At 39.9% G+C, this 20,420-nt stretch overlaps 1 protein-coding gene across 1 annotated transcript; it reads right to left on the minus strand.

The window, feature by feature from the left end:
- Positions 1 to 5,596: 5,596 nt before the first annotated feature.
- LOC147850644 (putative inactive ATP-dependent zinc metalloprotease FTSHI 2, chloroplastic) lies at positions 5,597 to 19,188 on the minus strand. The gene is made up of 11 exons (XM_087336208.1): positions 17,563 to 19,188; positions 17,165 to 17,337; positions 16,969 to 17,070; positions 16,684 to 16,848; positions 16,438 to 16,578; positions 16,202 to 16,360; positions 16,028 to 16,113; positions 15,461 to 15,539; positions 15,206 to 15,337; positions 6,113 to 6,169; positions 5,597 to 6,001 (listed from the first exon to the last, which is right to left on the minus strand). The coding sequence occupies exons 1-11, from the start codon at positions 19,061 to 19,063 to the stop codon at positions 5,789 to 5,791; spliced, it is 2,808 nt and encodes a 935-aa protein (XP_087192334.1). The 5' UTR covers positions 19,064 to 19,188; the 3' UTR covers positions 5,597 to 5,788.
- Positions 19,189 to 20,420: the final 1,232 nt, after the last annotated feature.

The following is a 20,420-nucleotide window of genomic DNA, read 5'->3' on the forward strand; positions in this document are numbered from 1 at the left end:
GCGGTCGATGGATTCTTCTTCTTTCTTCTGTCTTCTTTCTTGTAGAACAAGTGAGGAGGAGACCACACGACTCTGCGTAGCTTTTTTCTCCACTTTCTTCACTTCTCCCTTCCTTCCTTCCTTCCTTCCTTCTTTCTTTCTTTCTTTGTTTTCCAGAGAAGGGAAGGCCGCCGCCACCGCCGCCTCATGACTTGGCATGCCATCCCATGCCATGCCAAGTCCAACCTTTTTATGTATGTACTATTATTAACCTTCTTCTTCATCTTCATCTACATACATACTTACTTACTTACTTCCACAAACACGCACCCATATGTATCCATTGAAGGTAGTTAAGGCCCTTGGGTACACCACTAAGCTCTGATCTTCCCTAGAAGGCTCGACTGCTCCCCCATCTTGTTCTTGTTCAAATGTTATGGCCATTTTGTAAAAACCACCATATTCATGGTGACGGTTGTAAACCATAACATGTATTTTAGGGTCATTTCTTATGTAATCAGTTAACATTTTGGTCTTACTTAATCTGGTGTGCATTGTATTAATAGAAGTGTATATTTGCTCTTAAGTGCCTTCATGAGAGAGAGAGAGAGAGAGAGAGAGAGAGAGAGGAGAAGAGAGAAGGAAAGTCATGGACGTCAAATCTTCACCTCCTTGAGTATTCACCTCCTTGGAATGTTCGCCTCCTCAAGTGTTCACCTCCTTTGAGTGTTTACCTTCATTGGAACCTTCTTCTCGCCTCAGCCTTTGAGCATCTAATTATATAAAAGGGGATTCACACAAGCTAATCTACAAGGCGATCTGAAGAATCTTTTCACATGGCATCATGTTCTCCCTAGTTGAGCTTCCTCGTGGTCCCACTTGAGTATGACATACACATGCGTTTATTCGACAATAGATTCATTGACATTATCTTCTCACTTATACCCGTGAAGTATCTCTCCCCCCCACCCCCCTCTAACCGACCTTGTGAATGATACGGATTCATTGAGCTTCTCTTCTTACGTCCACCTTCATAGTTGAGCAATTTTATTTGCTAGGAGGTGAAGAACGTGCATTTGGATAAGTGCATGGACTACCTATCCGACAAGCAAAACAGGGTCACCTTTCGCCCTAGGCCTCCGGTGAAGAGGAAGAACAATTCGGAACTCGTGCAAACAGATGTATGCTATCACTATATTGATGCGAAGCCACATGCTGGCGCACAATACTTTGTGACCTTCATAGATTATTATAGCCAAAACGTGTGGGCTTTTGTGTTGAAGATAAAGGACCAGGTGTGTTATCCGTCTTCAAAGAGTTCAAGGCGAAAGTGGAAAGGGAATCCAAACGAAAGTTGAAGGTCGTTCGTACAGACAATGGAGGGGAGTATAGAGGGCAATTTGAAGAATACTACCAATCACAAGGCATTCGGTTGGAATATACAGTGTTGAAGACTTCGGAACTAAACGGAATGGCCGAGGGGATGATCCTATTAGAAATATTGAGAATCGAGTAGATAGGTATATAGAGTTACAACTGCAGAGATGGATATATGAAAACAGAATTTCTATTACATATGAGAGTAGTTCAAAATGGTAGTTTTCCCATGCACTCACACCTTAGAGCTTAGATAGGATATGGACCGGCTCACTACAAAATTAGTGGGGACAAATGATCAATCTAACCACTGTGTGAGAGAAGTGACTTATAATCTATGTTTGGTCTTAGTATAAATGTGCAAGTCAGTTGACAGTAGTGGAGATATTCCTTTTCTGTCAACTGACTTGTCATTTAATATGACCCAACTCCCTAGGTACAGGCTAGTGCTAGATAATACTTATCTTGAAGTCAATGACGCATACTTCAAGACTAAGTACATTGTAACTTGCCCACAAAATATTCTAGCTGACTTGATTAGCCAATCCTTTTATCTATTTCTCTCTTTCCTAAATATATTGTGTCCTACGCATCTACGGTTTCCTAGATTAACACCTTATCGACCCATATGGTCGAGTTGCACACTAGCCGCTCCTCATTTGGGGCGCTATCACAAAATGTGCACTCTAAGAGCACATATGGGGATAGATTTACAACTTGGGGCTGATCATTGATTATATCTAACAATCCGGACTCTGATGGAGAGAGTTCGATGTATGCTGGCACATACATGCTAACTTGCCGAAAACCTATTGGGTTGAGACGTTGATGACAGTTATTCTTGTCATAAACAAGTCTCCCTCAGTTCCCTTAGATGATGATGTCCCACAAAGGGTGTGGATGGCAAAGACATGTCATACCGCCATCTAAGGGTGTCCGGTTGCCTATCATATGTACATGTTGCCAAGGACTAGAGGGGAAATTTGGATTTCTTGGGGTATGGCGAAGATGAATTCGGATACCGACTGTGGGACCTAATTGACAAGAAGGTCATCAGGAGTAGGGACATAGTCTTCATGGAAGAAAAGACTAGTGTCGATTGGGAGATGGAGATGGAAGATGCCCACAGCAAAGAGTGGTTACATGCCATGCAAGACGTGATGAATTCCTTGCATGAGAACCACATGTACGAGTTGATCGAGTTGTCGGAAGGTAAGAAGGCATTCCGAAATAAGTGGGTTTACAAATTAAAGCTTGGTAAGTTAGAAATCCACCCAGATTCAAGGCCCGCATTGTGGTGAAGGGTTTCCAACAGAAAAAGGGTGTAGATTTCGACGAAATATTTGCCCCGGTAGTGAAAATGACATCCATACTTACGGTGTTGAGCATTACAGCCAGCATGGACTTAGAAGTCGAACAGTCGGATGTCAAAACAGCTTTCCTACATGGAGATTTGGAGGAAGAAATTTACATGCAGCAACCAGAAGGATTTGTAGAGGAAGGGAAGGAGAACCTAGTGTGCCAATTGAGGAAGAGCATGTATGGGCTAAAGCAAGTGCCTCAGCAATGGTACCTAAAATTTGAATCCTTCATGGTAGATCATGTTTCAACAAGACACATGCCGACCATTATATTTTCGTGAAGAAATATGACAAAGGAGACTTCCTTATCCTCTTGATGTACGTTGATGGCATGCTCATTGTGGGATAGGACCTGAAGAAAATCAAAAGCTTGAAAAAGGCCTTGAGCAAATCTTTTGCTATGAAGGATATAGGTCTAGCTAAGCATATTCTAGGAATGCACATTGTCCGAGACCAAACAAAGAAATTGTGGTGGCTGTCACAAGAGAAATATGTGAAAAAGGTGCTCCAGAGATTCAACGTGCAGAATTCAAAGCTGATCGACTCGACATTGCCAACAAACTATAAGTTGAGCGGAAACCAATGTCTGAAGACGAAGGCAGAGAAAGATGAGATGAACAAGATCCCCTACGCCTCAACAGCCAAAAGCCTGATGTATGCAATGGTGTGCACAAGGCTGGACATTGCCTATGTTGTCGGAATGGTCAACTAGTTCATGAGCAATCCCAGCAAGGAACATTGGGCGGTGGTCAAGTGGATACTTAGATACCTAAGAGGCACCTCAAGCATATGCCTTAGATATGGCTCAGGTAACCCCATGATGGAAGGGTTTACAAACTCCGACATGTCGGCTTATGTTGATACCAACCAGTCTACATCTGGGTACTTTCATTTCCATTTTCTTGTTAGTTCTGTCATTTCAATCTTTGCACCCGCATACGCATATGTATCAACTGGTTGCGGTCAATCGAATCCTTATCAAATACAACCCATGAAATTGTAGGCAGTTGTATGTGTTGGGCTAACTGGTCCCTCAAGATGGGATGAGTTGGAAAGCCGGATCGGTCGGGTGCCGACCGGCTGAGAACCAAATCGGATGTGGGTTGGTAGAGAGCCGAATTGGATGAAAGTCGTAGCCGATTAGAGGCTACAGTTGTAAAGAGCTCATATTGTGTATAAGTATAAACACACCTAGGGCTGACATATTGTAAAGAGGTGAATGTACAGAGTGTGAGGTAAGTTAGAGAGTGTGTGTGTAGTCATATGTAAGATGAAGACAAGTTCAAGGTTGTTGCCTAGAGTCATTTGTATATCTCTTTACATAGTCATTCTATTTGGAGTCTGTGGACTCCCGTGGTTTTTTCCCATTCAAGGTTTCCACATTAATATCGACTCTTGTTGTCTATGCATTTCTGTTTTCAGTTGCTTCAGTTACTGTCTTTCTCATTGTCCTCAAGAACCGGTTGTGCCCGGTTCCATATTCTCAACAGTATGTGCATTTCCTGATTTTGATCATAGATGAGCTTTATAGGTATAAATCTTAACATTGAGGCATAATTTGAAATGCCAAGACGTATTAGGTATTTGAAAGGTATGTTACTTTAACAATGCTTGTTGTTAGAAATCTTATTGTTACCTACTCCTTGTTTTTACTGTACTCTTGTCATAGTCCGTTGAATCTTGATTGAGATCCCACGGTTATTTGTCTTTGAACTAATTGTAATTGTTTTATTTTAGTAATTAATACAACTCCAAAGGAATAAAAAATGAATCCTAGACATCTTCCAATTTATAAAAATGCATCCTACACTTAAAAGACATGGGATGGGGTAAAATAATGATGAGCTTTTTTGGAAAAAAAATAATGATGGTGGTGATGATGAACTATTATTTCTCAATGTTTTCTTCTTGCTAGCCTACATGCACATATTCTTATTGTTTCTCACACCTTGTTTTTACTCTACTCTAATCATTGAACTGTACAATACCTACCATGTGTGCAACACTTTGAGTTGGTTCATGAGGTAGTCTTGAGTACTTTGTGATGCTATCCTAATTAGAACAAACTTGCATGTCATTGATATTATGAGAAGAGTGGTAGTATGGGAAGAGTGTTACCATTGTTCTCATTTTCCATGTCATTAAGGGGTTACAAATTGCATTCTCATGTATTGGAAGCCCTTGGGATTCTTTTGGAAAAGGGGCTTTGTTCTCTCTCCTACAAACTTAGGGGTGCTAATATTTGTGAGCTCTAGGATCTTTCTCAAGTAATACACTCAAGATCAAAATGACTCAAAACAAAAGGTAATTCCTACACAGAAACATACAGTTCAATAAAGACAATGGCATATCATTGAGTAGAAGAGCATAACAGTTTAGAGTTTAAGGAGGATGGCTCACCTCTACGATTACACTATTATCAATGGATTCACATTTCCCTATTTCTCAAGGAAGGACTCATGCGCATTAGTAATAAGAGCCATATCTCATTGAGTTTTCTAGCAAGTTAGATCACTATGACATACTTTACATTAAGCATTAAGCATTTTTAAGAGATCACTAAACATTGGAGAGAAGCCACTCAATTAATTCAATAATACTAACATGCGTGCACTCGTGCATCAATTACAGTATTCATACATGAAATTCAAACTAAAACCCATTACCCCAAACGCCTTCCAATGAATTACTTCAGCTTGTAAAGGAAGTTCTCTGGAAGTATTATGGGATTAGTTCAATGCAGAAATTTGTCACTGGACATTGAGCGTTGGAAGCATTGGAAGCGTTATGAAAGCACATGATAGGCAGTCTCCAATGACGCATGACAATCAAGGAAAATCACAATGCAGTACATTGTTATTGGATTATGCTCAGTCCACGGAAGAAATAAGATTTAATCATTGCATTTTGTATGGACACATTGTGGGAATAACATTTTTCAAGAATCGCTATGTAATACATTTTCTTGGCTGAAGAAAGCATTGCATTCCCCTCAAAATTTAAGTATGAACTCATCACTATAGAGAGACCAATTTCATTTCACAGATTTTTAACCATATTTATGGAAAGAATCAAGACAGAAACTCCGCAGTTCTCTTTTCAGAAAACATCCGCTCCCTGAACTCCTCTAGATTCTTGTTCCGAATCTCAATAACATCCGGCCGACGCTGCTCAAGGTTACCATATTGCTCAACCAACTTCCAAAATTCTTCCCTCTTTACTACCTTCACATCAACAAGCTTCTCAACCAACTGCTTAACTAGCTCTTGGTTATCCTCCATAATCTGCCACAAAACATTGCTTGCTATTTAAGAAGCCAACCTTCTAGAACATACATATTTGTCTCTCGAACATAGTAAAATGCAATTGATCTTTAACATTAAGAAAAGAAAAACCTTCAATGCTCGGCTGTAGCATGCCTCCAATATCTTTTTTGTTTCAACATCCACTTCCTGTATATTATAAATATATAGATGCCACCACTAATAAATTAACTGCCAGACGCATTAGTCATCACACTATCAAGAAATTCTTTCACATATAATAGCCAATTGAATTGCATTAATCTGTCTCATAATCTAGTAAAATTAATAAGTAATAATCTCCTGCATTATTCAATTGTCTAAGAGAAGCTGTTAGTGCATCCAGCCCATTAATGAATTCATAATGCATGAACAGAAAAAAAAACAAAAAAAGGCTAATTATTCGGACTAATGGCACCCCCATATTTTAAGATGAGTAGCAAGATTTGCACAGTATGACTAAATTTCTTCTATCTATTTCAGAGCCTAAATGATTCTTGCCTTATGAAGATAGTTTCATGCATTAGATATTTTAAGATGAGAAGCAAAATTTTCGCGGTATGACTATGATTTCCTTTGGTATCTACATCAGAACCTGATTTTTTGTTCTCTACATCGGAGCCTCAATACTTCTCACCGTATAAGGATAGTTTGGTTCAAAATAGCGGTAGATATGTTCATTCAAGACAAACCCTAACCCATGTCATGTTAGATAAATTTGAATTTAAAATCTACTTTTCAATATATGTGCTTATCTTATCCTAAAGAACTTTGTAAACATGCTGACTGAGGCAATATAGTTAGTGAGGCATATCCAGACATCAAGTTCCCTATGATCATAGCCCGTTGTTTTTGTGAGAACCACACCATAGCGCTTAAGCCCATTTTCCATTCTTTCTGTTCTCTTCAATACAGATCTCAATCTGTGAAATTTGGCACATTGGAACTGTTCGGAAATCCTAAATCTGCCACATTTGATGGGCATTACAGAAAATGGAAAACCTAACAGAGAGAGAGAGAGAAGAAGAGAGAAAGAAAGATTCATTAACATATTTTAAAAAGCCAAAACGGCCTATGATAACAAAAAAAAGATTACATCTTTAAATGTTGTCTCATCTTTGAGAACAACAAACCAAAATAAGCATAATTAAGTAAAATAAATAAATAAATAAAGAGAATAAGAATTCGATGTAACTTTAGAATCTCGTCATTTTTGCTTGCAAGATTCTCAAGTCGGATATATCGTGAGTTTTTGTTTTCGAAAGATATTTAGCATAGGCCAATACAGAATGGAGAGGTGTCTGAAGCAAGGGAAGCCCTTTCGATGGAGGGAGATAATGGCGTTTACCGGTCAATGACAAGCATGGTGAGATCAAGGTCCACGAGGCAGGGACCTACATGCATGACAAATTTCTATTGCCTAATCCATTGTAACCTCTTTGGAATGTTCTGGCCACATCAATTGTCTCCCGATAAAATTGGTATCTAGTCAGCCCACTCTCCTTAGCATATACATCCCTTGTGCATCCAACATGTCAAAGCACCTGATCTGGGCCATATTGGCAAACTATTATATATAACAAATTCATGTGAACATCCCAAGGCTAGAAAGTATTTGTCATATTACTTCACCCATATCAACCAACTTCTTCCATAACTTCTCCATACATAGTCTCGTTGGTGTTAAACATAGTTGTTCATCATTCGTTCGTGCATTTGACTCTCCTAATACAATTATGTACACCATAGTAGCAAATCTTATGATATCATCATAAAATGGTAGCTATGATGATTCTCTAAGATGTGCAAACTTCAAGTAGACAGGTGGAAAATGACAAATTGTAAAGTATAGTTGCCTAAGATCTCCTCTTTTGATTCATGTCCACATGTTATGTGCATCTACATCCTTACACACAACATGCACTCTATCATGGAGGGTCATGTTACAATTGAGAGTGTACACCATGACTATGAGAGAAATTCATGCAAGGATCGGGTCCAGTCAAAGATGTTTGGAAAGCATAGTTGAATGTGATCAAAGGCAAAGCAGTGTACCAAACTGTAATACTCAAACTCCCGAACTTGTTTCGAGAAAAGTGTGCATAGTTTACAACACTCATCACTTGTGCCCTAACGACACATCTCATCCTGTAGTGCATGTGAGCTAAGTCATATGGAACCATAGAATGTAATATACACACTCGTCTGCTCAAACATCGTTTTCATACATTGCAAACGAATGCGTATATTATCCAAACATACTTATGTTTTTTTTTTACTTTTTAACTTTTCTTTTTCACTCACTTTCTTGTCTTTATTCCCTTTTAGTGAATTCAAATTTCTATTGCTTTCTTCGCCTGGCCCGAAGATTTGCTTAAGATCCCCACAAAGATCGCTCATCAACAAAATGAATCGACAAGAGATAATCTCGCTTGCCTCCATACGGAGCTAATTCTTCGTGCATAATTAGATGATAATGATGATGATGCAAAGAATATATACAATAGAATGAATGTAAAGAGAACCTTAGTAATCTTGGGCGTGAGCTTTGCCTTCATCTTCTTCTGCTTTGTTGCCGGATTCATCTATTAATAGATTTGTTATAATCATCAGAATTATTCACAGATTGACGATGATCATGACCGTATAATTTGATAACATCTTGAGCTTCTGAATCATTCACCAATGTTGATCGATCGCTATTAGCAAATAAGCTCTTTCGAGGGGGTAGTTGGGCTGATCGATTCGTGTTCATATAGTCACGATGATCCATTGACAAAGAGTTTGTTTCAATGCATTGAGTACCAATGAGTGGGCAAATGCTAAGCCTTTGAAGTGATTAACATGTAATCATGGCCTTAATTAGCTATGAGGAACTTGATTAAGCTTGATTAAGCGAGAGGGATTGGTTAGAAGTATAAAAATTAATTTAGAGGAAGAAAGGAAACTTATGCCTCATGGAACTAATATATATTATTCACAATGAACATGTACAAAAGCTAAGACTCTTGGTTAACATGTAATTAGGGGCTTGATTAAGCTCTTAATTATAGAATGAGGCACTAGGTGAAGATTGATATGTGATTAGGGGATTGATGAAGCTTGATAAAGAGAGAGGGGATTGGTTAGAATTACGTTAAAAAAAAAATTACCTTATTAAATAATGAATACAAAACTTGGAGGGTGTTCACTAGATACTCGAATGACCGAAACATACTCAAATGTGAATGCACATATGGCATGTATGGTGCATACTATGCATGGAACCATTGCTTCAGATGGCCGACAACAAGATGGGCTCTAACATGTTTTGACGTGTTCGATTTCCCTATCCCACAAAGAATATGGTTTTGTAGTTAGGTACAGATACTCGAATGACCGAAACATACTCAAATGTGAATGCACATATGGCATGTATGGTTCATACTATGCATGGAACCATTGCTTCAGATGGCCGACAACAAGATGGGTTCTAACATGTTTTGACGTGTTCGATTTCCCTATCCCACAAAGAATATGGTTTTGTAGTTAGGTACAACATATTTAGTATAATGTGAGAAGCGTAAGCCTCCACATTTCTCACATGTAATGATACATTTGCTTTGCAAAAAGGCCTCATTTACAAAGGAATCTGGTGATGCATCATGAAGCATGAGTGTTGCATTGTATCTTCCAAACCACTTTTATATATCTTGTATCCAATCAAAATACAAAATTTTGTTTTTATTTGTCTTTTGGATCTTTTTGCTTGCTTCCCATGCAATTCTAGGAAGTCGATCTAGGGACATTTTTTGAACTTTACACATATGTTTGACAACCCTTTCCCTGGCCATGATCTCAATTGGAATTGATCCCATCTCAAAGTAGGAGGGTGTATGCCCTTGTTTCTTGGCTTGGAGAAACTTTGTACGAAATTGTTTTTGGACAGATTTAAACCCTTTCCAACTATACTAAGGAATGCTACCACCAAATATTTGCACGCCATAGAGAAGCAACAATGTCACCAAAATGTTGAAATGGTCTTTCTTAAGGACTCAACACTTAATTTCTCCATGATTGCATATGTTCTCAAATGCATAATATGCTCCCTTTGTCACCTCAAGTGGTAGGTAGCACATTCATTCCATATGGTTTGAAGGAACTTCAAGGCCAAGGTATTTGAAGCTTTCTACAATTTTAAGTGGCTCATTACTATACATAATGCATGTTTATCTTGTCTTGGGCTCTTCACAACCATAATCTTTGTTTTAGAGCTCTTGACACTTGACTTTGCATGCATGTTAAATTCTTCCAATGCCCTCATAAGCTTTTGTGCATCTCCTAAAGTATTTGTAAAAAGCACTACATCATCTGCATACAATAAAAAGCATGATGATTGCATTCCCAATGACAACTTCAACACCTTCCTTTACAAACTTGGCAACCCTTTATTATAATTCATCAATGCATAAATCAAACAAGGTGTTATTGAAAAAATCTAAAATTTTATCATCCGCAAGCGCACACACAACATATAACCTTCTCATAGATTCAGGAAATTGAAAACATATATTCACTTAGCATCCCGGGTTCTTCTATTCATCTCCAAAGATGCTCACAAGGTACCATATCAAAGGTTTTCTTGAAGTCCACAAAGTAACAATATAAACCCTTGCCTCTCAAGCGACCTTCCATTAATATTCGAATGATGGCAAGGTGATTTATGGTGCTATGGTGTTTTTGAAAGCCAACTTGTCCATTAGCTCTTTTATCATTTTTTTCAACCCATGCACCTTTGATTCCATTATACATCCAAATAGTTTTTCCATTTGCGAGCCGACCATGATGGTTCAATTGTTGTTTATATTATTTACTTCTCCAACTTTATATAAAGTTTTAATCCAATTCATAGTCCATTTGTAGGGCATGCAATGTTGCAATGCATGACTAAACATCACTTATCTATGCATGTACTTCCTAGCCGCCCATTTCAGCATTATGGCCTTCATACATTGAAGATTTATTGCCTTTCAAGTGACCAATTTCTTAAGCCCTATGCATACATCTTCAATCATAAAGAAGGGCGATATATGTAAAATAGAACCATAACGGCATCATCTTTCCGACATTTGATAGCCTAACATAGGGAGAGAGAGAGCTAGCGAATTCAGAAGACAAAAAGAACCCGAACAAGTCATCTTTTAGATACTTCTTTTGAGCCTTCTTTCTTTCTTTCTCCTTCTCATTTTGGCCTCTTAAAAGACGTTAATATTTCTTTCTTTCTTTCTTTGCTGGAAACTCATATTTCTCAATCGTAAGACATAGTAATGGGGTCTCATGAAGAAGCCTCAACTTCCTTGACTAATGTTGTCTACAATAGTCACATCCATGATTTTTACCATCAGAGGTGTCCGCAGCAAGCATACATTATTATGCAAAAGAAAGGTGCCAAGACACCCTAGTTCCCATCACCATGAAGCAGTCAATGCTTGTCAGCCCAACCCTTTTCAGATACTCTAGCTGATCACATAAAAGATTGGTCTAAATTAGCAACCCAATTATGAAGAGTGTTGGCATTCATATTTAAAGTCACCCCAAACATGACTGTGTTGATGAATGTTTCATAGAACCATGATGTTCTACTACCGGGAATTCTCAGCCAGTTGGAGTGTTTGCAATATGACATTTGGTTTATGAAGCGCCCTTCATCAGGGAGTTAGGTTCTTCAATCCACTTAAGATCTTTCACACCCTCATCTGAGTTTACATGCTTATTGAAGTGCACTTAATGAGCCTTTTTCCTACAACACTATCGCATAACATGAGGACAGGATTGAACAATATACGAATATAGCTCTGAAGGACTGCAACTGCCAAGTTTATAATCACAAAGTTGAATCTTCAGAGCATTATGTGTGTAATTGTGAGATGAGAGGAGATATCATTGTCTCTTAAAGAAGGATTTGGACCTCTCCATAGACTAGAATGCATAATAGACAATTCTTGAGATAAGGAGGCAGACAGTTGGATCCACCTAAGCCAAGAAGGCTGACAGAATTCTTCCAAACAAATACTTCTAGCTAGGGATACTCCCCAAACTGTTCAAGCAAATCGCCCAGCCAAAGTATATTTGCGACAACTAGAGCCATTTCTCTTTCGATAGATCACCAACCAGGACAATGACTCCAATTTTCATATCTTCACAAGATCTTAGCCATCATCACGCAGCATTGGAGTTCCTCTCTTTGTACAGCCACATTCGACAGATGGCGGTACTATGTTACCTTCATCGACGACTTCTCTAGGCATACATGGATCTTTCACGTGAGGCAAAAGAGCGAAGTGTTTACACACTTCCAAAAATTCAAACGCAAGTCGAAAAGACAACCGGCCACCATGTACAATGTCTTCGGTCAGACGGAGGAAAGGAATACTTCTCTGATGCATTCAAGGCATACCTTCACCAAGAAGGAATTCGGCGAGAATTCACTTGCCAACACACACCGCAACAGAACACAAGAATCTGCACATCCTCAAAGTAGCTAGGGCCATGCTAAACGAGAAGCATATGCCCAAGTCATATTGGGCAGAAGCTGCAAATACTACCGTCTACCTCATGAATCGATGCACAACATCTAGAGTGCACGATGTAACTCCACACAAGAAGTACTATAGAAAGAAGCCGGACCTATCCCATGTTAGGATATTTGGTTCACTTGCATACTCCATTTTGGATCACCCCACGATGGATATCTTCAAAAAGCAGCAATTTCATTTCTGATTATCAACCACCAAACCTAATTCTTAGTTATTCATGATTATATTTCAAGCCATTTAGTTAGGAATCTTGCACAAGAAGATGTTTCCTTTTTGCGTTCTTTCTTTCAATCCTCACCTTGATGATTTAACAACCGTTGCAATCTTAGTCGGGTCTCATAGGCCACTATGTTCTTTTAGAAATGTTAATATTTTTTTTCTTCTTTCTTTTAACAGGGTTAATCATCTTGAGTTAATATTGTGGTGTCCATGTGATCCTTTGTGCCACCCTTTTAGCACACCCTTTTTAGGATGCATGTACCTAAGCCGACCCACCCTTTTAGCACACCCCTTTTAGCTAAGTCAACCCAAATGGGTACCTTTGTATCAACTATAAATTGAGTAAGAAGTAAGAAGCTAACTAGGCTGGTTTTGATCTCTTATGTGCATTTCACATATTGGTGGAGAAGCGGGGTACCAGTCCCCCACGTCCAAGCATCCACCTCTTCCCCCTCACCTTAGGTTGCCCACTAACTTTTTGTGCCACGAGTTTCTCTGATCCCCCTCCTACAAGATAACCCTCTTGTCCCCCACCTCAGCCAAGTCCAGGTGGCCCTCAGTCCACAAGAGCGATTGATCTTTTAGACAAATGACCTTACCAAATGCCTCAACAAGACCCTCAAGCAAGAGATGGCCGCACAAATCAGCCCTTTTCGAGCACTCTATGGGTGTGACCCTCGCCTCCCACCAGAATCGTCCATTGACGTCCATTCCAACCCTGCCAACATGGATAGTGCCACTTGGGAGCTCTATCTCCAACAGATGTTCCCCCTCCTTCGACAAGCCAGCTCTCGAAACCTACAAGTTGCATAGCAGCGCTAGACGCACCGAGGGATTCGGCTCGTGCACCATAGTTCGTGCCATCAAATCCACCACGTACTTGCTCTGACACAATTCCAACAACCGATTCACCTCCTCCTATGTTGCCCACATCAAGCTCTATCCACCTTAGGCCCATCTTCTGACCCCCATGTCGTAAACCTCCTTGTTTCTCTCAGGGGGGAAATGTGGTGTGCATGTGTTCCTTTGTGCCACCCTTTTTGGGATGCATGTACCTAAGCCGACCCACCCTTTTAGCACACACCTTTTAGCTAAGCCAACCCAAATGGGTACCTTTGTATCAACTATAAATTGAGTAAGAAGTAAGAAGCTAACTAGGCTGGTTTTGATCTCTTATGTTCATTTCACAATATCAATTACTTGGGATCCACAAAAAATGGATGGGATGGGATCTTATCCTGAACTTTGCAAGCATCTGCCTATTAAAAAGGAGACAATGGTTTCTTTTATTTTCAACATGTGCTCATGATTGCTACACGATTCAGTGCTTGTGACCATGAAGTACAGATGTATAAAGTTTTCTTCCATGTTTACATGGTTTTCTGCACTAGAAAAAGTAGTGGTGCATGCATAAAAGTGTCAGGAATCAGATTCCAACCACAATGACTAGGACAACAAACTCAAACCTTGCCCTGAGAAAGAGATGCAAGGTATTAACGAATTTGTTGCATCAAGAGCACATGTCTGATTGCATCGTGCAAGGACATTTTCATAGCAGCTTCCCTAGAGAGTGAAAGATATATGATTAGTTTTATTTTGGCATATTCCACAACAAAATGTTTACTGCATGTAAAACATATTCCTTATAGCAGATGGCAATACATTGATTCCCTCATCAACAGCTCTATGACTAAACTTCTTGTCTCTTGTTACTGGTTAGAACACAGGATTTCCCATGGCTCTTGACATTGGAGCAATGCGCTAACACTACAGCCTAAATCTACAGTTTGGGTCACAGTGGGAACTTCAATAAGATGGCCCATCAAAGCTTTCATACAGCTCATCGTGGAGTTTTCTTACACAAAAAAATTCATTATTTTTGGACAAAAATATATTCTGCTTTCATTTTTTCCCTCCACTGAAACATGCTCTCCCCAGTTTGCTTTCATTCTAGTTCCCATTCTTCATATTATTTCCATCATGTTTGAAATTTCAATACAATGCATGCGCCACAAAAATACCATATCAATTTCCTCCATCTTATCTGTAAATTCTGTTGAGAGAAAATTTTGAAGGTAGTCCAAGTTACACAATGTACCAAAACTATGTATGCTACACAAATGATTGTGCTATCACTTGCACAACATAGTCCAACTGTAATTTCAAGTTTTGATATGGGTGCAAAATGCAAAAGCCAACAAGGTGAAAATATATCACATTAGAGATGGCTTGATCAGGGACTACCATCTACAATACATATGCAGTGTGGAAATATAAAAACATGTGTATATGTGCAAACATTATATATCACATGTCTCTACTGTATAGAGAAGCAAAAAACATCTTGAATTCACAAGAGATAAACATAAATATCTAGAACAATAGAACTCACATAGTAACGCTCCATCTCTGACCAGCAGTGGAACATGCCATAAATGTCTTTGCGGTCAGACAGTCCACAAAATACATAATATCGTGCCACTTTTCTAGCCCGATTATAATGATCTGTCCATATTGTACACATCTGCTTGCAGCATACCACATATCCAGCATTAGTATGGCTGAAAAGTTAAAGAACGTACCTGCAATTCATATGGTTTGTATGCATTCAGACAGTATAGAACATTGCCAGTACCATACCACTAACCTCATCACAACCATTCCACATCTCATCAGCTGCACGTGGTGCCAATTGAAGAGTGATGTAGTCCATTACACCTTGACGGCTACAGATAGCACAAGCAAACAGAATAAGGACATTGTCAAGATTAATCTTAAAGCCACTAATATCACACATGCATGTGAATGAAACCTAACAATATATTTGCCTAGTAATACTTTCAGCATAACTCTTCTCTTTGTATTTCATTGAACATTCTCTAATAATGTGCGGATGTGAATACAATAGTGAACATGCAAAAAAATAATAGTTTCAGGACTTGTGCTCATATTATGATTTCCTGATTGCCTATGCTTGTCTCATAGACCAAAGTATATCACCCAAATGTTTTAAAGAACATTTTCATCGTGTCAGGATGTTCTCAAAATGGGCTTTGAATTGAATTTGTAATAGTTTGATCAAAACTCAGAACCAAACTGCAAAATTTGTGTTGCTTGTACAGCTTTGTTCGACAATTAAATCCATATTAATATAAGCTTTATTTCAATATTGTCTGCGTCCAATGTGTGAGTCATTCGTAACAATCTCATGTACCTAAGAGCAGACATTTCAAATTTTATGTAGTCCATCTGAACACGAACTGCACCTTTGTCTTCTCCCATCCTAGGGATTATAGTCAGCTGTTGTACAGAAGCAACCTCATTACTTTCAACAAAGAGCAGAATTTGAAAGGACAAACTGTGCCAAAAATAAGAAAATGCATCATACCAACTGAATGCTGTCAAAATCTGGAAAGTTAGCCGCTGCAACTGCCATAGAAGCCTCATTTAGTGCCATCTTGCGCCACAGTTCCTCGCTACGGGGGCGAGGATCAGGGTGGCCTCCCTCCTCAAGTTGGGCAGCATCTAGTAAGTCATCTGTGGTTATCTGTAATAAGAAACCAACTTATTCATAGTCAAATACACTCTAACTTTCCGAAAAAAAACATGCAGAAGAAACTGCACCTCAGTTCTTCCATCTCGGAGAACATTCAATGCAGCAACATCAAGTAGGTTTGCTAATTGAGCTCCAACCATGCCGTCTGTTACATCGGCAACCGCATTAAAGTCTACATCCTCTGCCATAGGTTTATTCCGTGCATGCACCTGCCGAAGGACATGACAGCAAGGAAGAGTAAATTGAATTGAAAAAATACATAATTGCTTACGAATAAAAGGGCAGGTGTTCACTCTAGGTGAGAGGGAACATACACTCAGTATATCTGCCCGGCCTTTAGATCCAGGCTTTGGTATATATATTTTACGATCAAATCTTCCAGGTCTAACAAGTGCTGAGTCAAGAATATCCACCCTGTTCGTAGCTGCGATGGTGATTACATCACCCTTACCCTCAAATCCATCCAAGCATGTTAGAAGCTGAATATACAGAAAACAAATCAGCTATAGAGAAAGCACACTGTTAAGCAGCAGAAGCAGCAGACAGAAACACTGTTAATTAACTAACTGAGCCAAAACAGAGAAGTCAACAATCTTAACCTGATTTAGTGTCGCATCTCTCTCCTGTCCTCCTGACCCACCAATCAAGCCACGTTGTCTACCTACGGCATCTAACTCGTCTATAAAAACCACTGCAGGTGCCTGATCAAAACAGTAAACGATATTACTATTTGCACGACTTCAACTAATCCCCCAATTCAAACAAAAGAAAAGGCCCATGAACAGTTGGCTTTACATTTTCTCTAGCTTCTTGATATAGAGCCCGGACTCGTGATGCACCAACTCCAACATAGATCTCTACGAACTGTGATGCAGAAATCGAGAAAAAGCTCACCCCAGCTTCTCCAGCAACTGCCTTTGCAAGCAACGTCTTCCCTGTCCCAGGCTCTCCACAAAGCAGGATGCCAGCTGCCATATCCAAACCATACCATGTGAGAAGATACAATAAACTACTTTTGAACTTCAAGCATAGGAATGATCTTGGCTTTTCAATAGCTGGGAATCCAGTGGCCAGCAATCATTATGGAAACTAGAGTCAAACCTTATAAATCCACATAAGAAAAGGAACACTCTCTTTCACAAATACCGTTAAGGGTTTCTATCAACTGACAAAAGTTTTAACAACAAACTTACATGGAATCTTGCTACCCTTCCTAATATATTTCTCCTTGTACGTAAAGAAATCCACAATCTCTTCCAGCTCCTTCCTTATATCACCTAAGCCAGCCACATCCTCGAATTTCACATCAGCACCAAGATCAAGATATTTCGGGCGCTTTCCTTTGGCTCGGCGAACACGAGCACCCGAGCGCATGAACCGCAAACCCATCTGGAGTTGAGGATTCTGTGCTTCTTCTTCCTTCTTTTTCTTTTCTTCTGCACTAAGTTCATCGTTTTTCCATCCTTGTACCACAGTTGCCGCCTCTGAGACGTCCAACTCATCCTCCCATTCTCTCATTTTCTTTCTCTCCTCATCTTCAGCCTGCTCAATCTTCACCCGATCCTCATAATCCTTCTTTTGCTTCTTCACTCCAAGGACTATGGTCTGGTAGAACAGCCAGAAAAAGAAGATCCCCATGACGAACCTAAAGCCCTCGCTGCGAGTGGCTGTAGTACACCACTGATTCCACGACTCAGCCGCTTGCTGCTGCTGCAACAACTTATCACTCTGGATTTGCTTACTTTCAGCCTCCTTCCTTATCTTCTCTTGCGATTCTTTCTCTCTCATGATTCGCAGCTTCTCCTCCCTTTCAGCCCGTATTTGCATGAGTTTCTGATTCTTCAATTCGTCTTCTTGCGCCCGTCTTTCCATCTCCAATTCATTCTTCGCCTTTCGAAGCTCCTCTAACCTAGTGTTAGTTTTCGATTTTTGTGCCTTTGCGGGTTTCTGTTTCTTCTTCTGCTGCTGCTGTTGTTGTTCCATCTTTTTGGTTTTCGATGCCAGTGCCTGGCTCCAGAATGGTATTTCGACCCCTTTCCACGGGGCCTCAGGCACAGGCAAAGGCGGTGTGAAAGCATTGATAACATACTGCTCAAGCTTCATCTCCTTCCAAGAGCTCCAAAACCTCTCATCTCTATCTAATGGAGGGAACATTGTCCTCACCACTCTGTCATCATCTAGGACAACAAAACCCACCAGTGGTTTTTTCCTCAGAGAAGCATGGGGATGCTTTATGATGTATTTGATCTTCCCCTGCTGATTCAAATCCAGAACCTCAGTATATGCAATCTTCTCCTCTATTAAAGGGAGACCTCGAGCCCACTCAAACCTCTCTTCCACGGGCATCAATTCAACGACTTCTTCTCTCTTACCTGTAGGAGCTTCCTTCTTCGTTCTCTCGAGATTCTTCGTAGCCGTCGACGTCTTCCCTCCAGGGATAGGGAGGGTGAAGATGAGGGCGGCGACCGTGGCAGCCGCGCCCGCCACTTTCAACACAGTCGCGGCACGCAGGTACTCCCGCTGTTGCTTCTTCCCTTCTTCTTCCTGCAGCGCATTGCAGATAGTCAAGGGGATCCGAGGGGAGCTGCTGCTGGTGGGTGCGTGGGAGAAGAGCCGGGGAGCAGCATTGGCAGGGAACCCTAAACCTAACCCTAACCCTAACCTCAGAGAGAGAGCTGTGGGGAGGCAATCCATGGGGATATGTGGCGTGGATGCAGGCGACGACGAGCCCTCCTCCTCCTCCTCCTCCTCCTCCCCTAATTCAGAATCAGAAGAGGAAGAGGAAGAGGAAGAGGAAGAGTGCTTCTTCCCTCCTCTCAGAGAACATTATCTAAAATCCATGTATGTATGTTAATGTATGTATGTATGTAATATGTATTATGTACATATACATACCCATTCCCAAACTCCCACCCAAGCAAAGTCAGTCACTTAATACTTTTGAGGGTAGTGTCCAATGTCACTGGGGCTTTGGAAGCCAAGCAAGAAAGAGAGAGCAGAAACACATCATTCATGCCCTTCCTTCGGGTCATGTCCTCTGTCGGGTCTCTCCGTCCCAGCCCAGTTGATGGGGATGTTTTTACCCGAGGATGTTTCTTCAGGTCCAAGCCCCATGTCTTTGTGCCTTGTGTGTGTGTGTGTGTGTGTGTGTGAAGAAATAACTTGAATGTAGGATGGGAGTAAAGTAGCGCTGCTTTTTTACCACCTCATGTTTCTTACGCTTCCTTGCACAATCGACTCCTGTTGGTTGAATGGTTGCTTTAGTCCTGCTCTTCGAGAAGCATCAGCGCTATTGAGGAAATAAAGTATCCCTGACTATCATCTATATTCATTTAGGCACAATGTAGAAAACTTTATTTTATTTTCGCCATTATGGTGGGTGAATAATGTCACTACAACTATACATGTGGTTGAGCCCCATGGAGCTGCCATGTATGTCAAACTCGAAGTTTTTAAAACACCAATTATGCTAAAACAAAAACATGATTGTGAACATCATGTCACATGTGTAGATGGATATTGTCTAATATGCTTTCTTATCCATTTCTCCCTTGTTTATCTAAAGCTTATTATGTGATTGGTTTGGGATTTCATTTGTAAATTTATTCTCGTGAATAACTTATTTACGATCACAAAATACATTCTTCTCAATTCTTTACTCATAACTCGACATTTTGATGAACATGTGGGGTCTTTGCAAAAGGATTTGATCCCACCGCATACTTACAAATTACTTCCATTAGCTACAAAACTCAATGAATATATATTGACATGAGCTTTCAAAATCTCATGATATCCTCTCTTCCAAAATGCAAATGGATGTTGAGATGAAGGATGATAAACCTAGTGAACTTTCCTTTGTTGTAAAGCCATTTATGACGGAAAGAAAAGAAGAACAAATGAAGTAATTGGGAGTCACACTTTGAGCTTCAACCTAAGATTTATTGTTGTTATGAACATATACCAAAACTCCAAACTCAAACCCATAACCTCTTCAATGAAGATGTGCAACCTCAACCAGTAGGATAGATTAGATTACATATATTATTTT

Source organism: Azolla caroliniana, unplaced genomic scaffold, assembly GCF_043228905.1.
Source record: "Azolla caroliniana isolate FFs.n. ecotype wild unplaced genomic scaffold, voAzoCaro1.0.p SCAF_21, whole genome shotgun sequence".
In the NCBI taxonomy this organism is placed as follows: Eukaryota; Viridiplantae; Streptophyta; class Polypodiopsida; order Salviniales; family Salviniaceae; genus Azolla; species Azolla caroliniana.